Raw genomic sequence first — 3,162 nt, forward strand, 5'->3', positions numbered from 1 at the left:
TTATGATGTGCTGTATGACCCAATTTTTTGAACTCGAGGAAGAGCCTCTGTCCTGCTTTAACAAAAAAAACCTCGAGTAGAAAATGGGTTATGAGCAGCAGAACAGATCAAGGCATAAGCACCTTGAGACAAAAGGCTAATGCTTGTGTTTATCCAATATCCTATACTGTTATCCTATATACCTATATATTAAGGACCGATTTTAAAAGTCCACAACGGACATATCAATTAACTTACTTGTTGTTACTGCGGTGTTGTTTTGCTAGATATGCATAGGCTGTCTTAAAAATCTTCTGTTTTAAGCCAAATACTATTTTCACTCAGCGACTGAGCCAAACTAAACTGTCGGTAAAACTTACTTGTATGCCGCACGTGGTTAAAAGTAACTCCTATCTGTTCAGTCATGCTTAAACATTTATAAAAAATATAAGATGTTGATAAAATAACCCGAAAAATAAGGTCATTTAACCGGGAATGGTAAATAAACTGTTATTTGATGCAAAAACTACAGTCAGACAGCAAAATCCATTCATAAAACCGTGACGTAACAATGTATTATAATGGGCATTATTCGCGTCAATAGGCCTCTTATTTTCTGAGCAGTTTCAGTGAACATGAGGTGTATGAGTATACCATGTTTGGTGCGTATAAGAAGTTACCCATGTTAAAACTTAACAGTGAACATGAGGTGTATGAATACACCATGTGTGCCTGGTGTATAAGAAGACACCCATGTTAAAACTCAAAAGTAAGTATGAGGTGTATGAATACACCATGTTTGCCTGGTGTATAAGAAGACACCCATGTTAAAACTTAACAGTGAGCATGAGGTGTATGAATACACCATGTGTGCCTGGTGTATAAGAAGACATCCATGTTATAGTTTGACAGTGAACATGAGGTGCATGAATATACCATGTGTGTCTGGTGTATAAGAAGACACCCATGTTATAACTTGACAGTGAACATGAGGTGTATGAATACACCATGTTTTGCTGGTGTATAAGAAGACACCCATGTTAAAACTCAAAAGTAAGTATGAGGTGTATGAATACACCATGTGTGCCTGGTGTATAAGAAGACACCCATGTTAAAACTTAACAGTGAGCATGAGGTGTATGAATATACCATGTTTGTCTGGTGTATAAGTAGACACCCATGTTATAACTCAACAGTGAGCATGAGGTGAATGAATACACCATGTGTGTCTGGTGTATAAGAAGACATCCATGTTATAGTTTGACAGTGAACATGAGGTGCATGAATATACCATGTTTTGCTGGTGTATAAGAAGTTACCCATGTTAAAACTTAACAGTGAACATGGGGTGTATAAATACACCATGTGTATCTGGTGTATAAGAAGATACCCATGTTATAACTTAACAGTCAGTTTCAGGTGTATGAGTAAGACCTGATAAAACCGAGCTTATTTCCTATACAAGTCTGTATTACATCTCCCCGTATTTTGGTTATGGAGCTAAAAATTCTTTCACTCACAAAACAAATACATTCTGTTTAAACAGTTACATTAAACAAAAAGTCTTCAAGTTACCCTTTGTACTCCGCATGTGTCGGCCAGGGTAGCGCTCGAACGTTTCTTTCATCAGTCACATTACTTTGTTCCTTAGCGATATCCAACAAAAAGAGGGATGCAAACGCAAACAGCATGAATACAAACGTAATCATAACAAGAAGACATTTAGTTTCTTTCATGATTTGTTTTGCAAATAAGAAAACTAACGACCTGTAACGGTAAAAAACAGTTTATTTCAAATATACCATGCCGTTCCTGTCTGCTATGTATAACCCAACAGCTCTTGTTTTCATATGGACTGCCAATCGCCTTTAACCGTTATGGCGCGGATCTTACGTTCCGCACACCCCATGACACATATTCTTTACCATTCCTTCAATCCTCATTTCATGTGTTATAACACATGTATAAATGCATTCTACCTACTGCTCCGCAGTCACCAATGGCGATTAAAACCCGCTGTGTTGGTTACTTCTGGGTTGTTTTTGATCGAGCTCAGTCGACCGTTGTAGTAAAATGATTAATTAATATTATGTTAATTCGTTTATACCGTGCTCACGCATTAGATCTTTAATCTCCTGTTATTTAATTATTTGCAATCAATCTTTGCCTCCTATAGGGTAAACAACAACGCTTTTAATAATACCTGTTTCATTTAATTTTATCCTTGTTGTAACGACTGTAGTTGTGCTACTTATTCCCGTATATTTGCTATGTTGGTTAATACGATTTTTGTCTACTAATAAAAAGAAAAAATAAGATTACACTATGTTGATACATTTGACATTTCTGCTTACATGTATTACACCGTATTATGTCTCTTACCACGCCAAATTAAAACTAATGTTGGCTTAACCAATACTATTAAGCTAAATCGTATAATACTATGACTTTTGTTTTATCTACCATCGAATTGCGAATGTAAAAGTGGATTTAAAATATGTCCTATCTTTGCCCATGGCCTACTAAAGATACGGCCCTATAAGTCGGTTTTGACTGGTCCGAGCTAACAGGCCTATTGTTTAAAATAATGCCCATTATTAACACATAGTCTCGCATTGTTTTGCGATTGTTACGTAATTCAAAATGTGAACTTTTTAAATAGTTTATTAATGTAAAACAATAATAAAAGCAATCAACGTATAATATGTAAACATCAGAACATATAAAATCAAGAAAATTATAAGACGAACGCAGTTATTTACAAAATCGAAAACGGTAAAAACACAGAAAATTTACTTTGTTCTTTGGCGCTTTTTAAATTCCGTTAAAACATTTTTACGCACAGAGTTGTTGTCAAGAATTTGTTTTTTGTTATAAAATATGTTAATTATTATTTTAACAGCAAATTTAACAGCCCATTCTTGATGTTCTCTGCACACAAGATTAAAATTCGTTAAATACTTTTTAAGGGCGTATTCAGCAGCATCCTTCACAGTAAAATTGGCATTAACAAATTTCATAATAACGCCATCAATCAGATGAAGTGTGGCAAAACCTTTGCAAACAAATTGAGACAGCTCAGCTGAGGCAATGGTCAGACCGCCACGATTTAAAATATTAAAATATGGCGAGTCACACTCTTTGCCAGGGAGGGCATGCTTGCATTCGTCACATTTAGATCTT

At 35.4% G+C, this 3,162-nt stretch overlaps 1 protein-coding gene across 1 annotated transcript in view; it reads right to left on the reverse strand.

Annotated features, from left to right (window-relative positions):
* The window catches only part of LOC100177282 (galactoside 3(4)-L-fucosyltransferase-like), a 5,412-nt gene extending 3,645 nt beyond the window's left edge, over window positions 1-1,767 (reverse strand). The window contains exon 1 of the mRNA XM_018811214.2: window positions 1,555-1,767. Coding sequence (XP_018666759.1) covers window positions 1,555-1,715 — 161 coding nt within the window. The 5' untranslated portion in view covers window positions 1,716-1,767. The remainder of the gene's footprint in view (window positions 1-1,554) is intronic.
* Between the last annotated feature and the right edge of the window lie 1,395 nt (window positions 1,768-3,162).

Source organism: Ciona intestinalis, chromosome 3, assembly GCF_000224145.3.
Source record: "Ciona intestinalis chromosome 3, KH, whole genome shotgun sequence".
Taxonomy (NCBI): domain Eukaryota; kingdom Metazoa; phylum Chordata; class Ascidiacea; order Phlebobranchia; family Cionidae; genus Ciona; species Ciona intestinalis.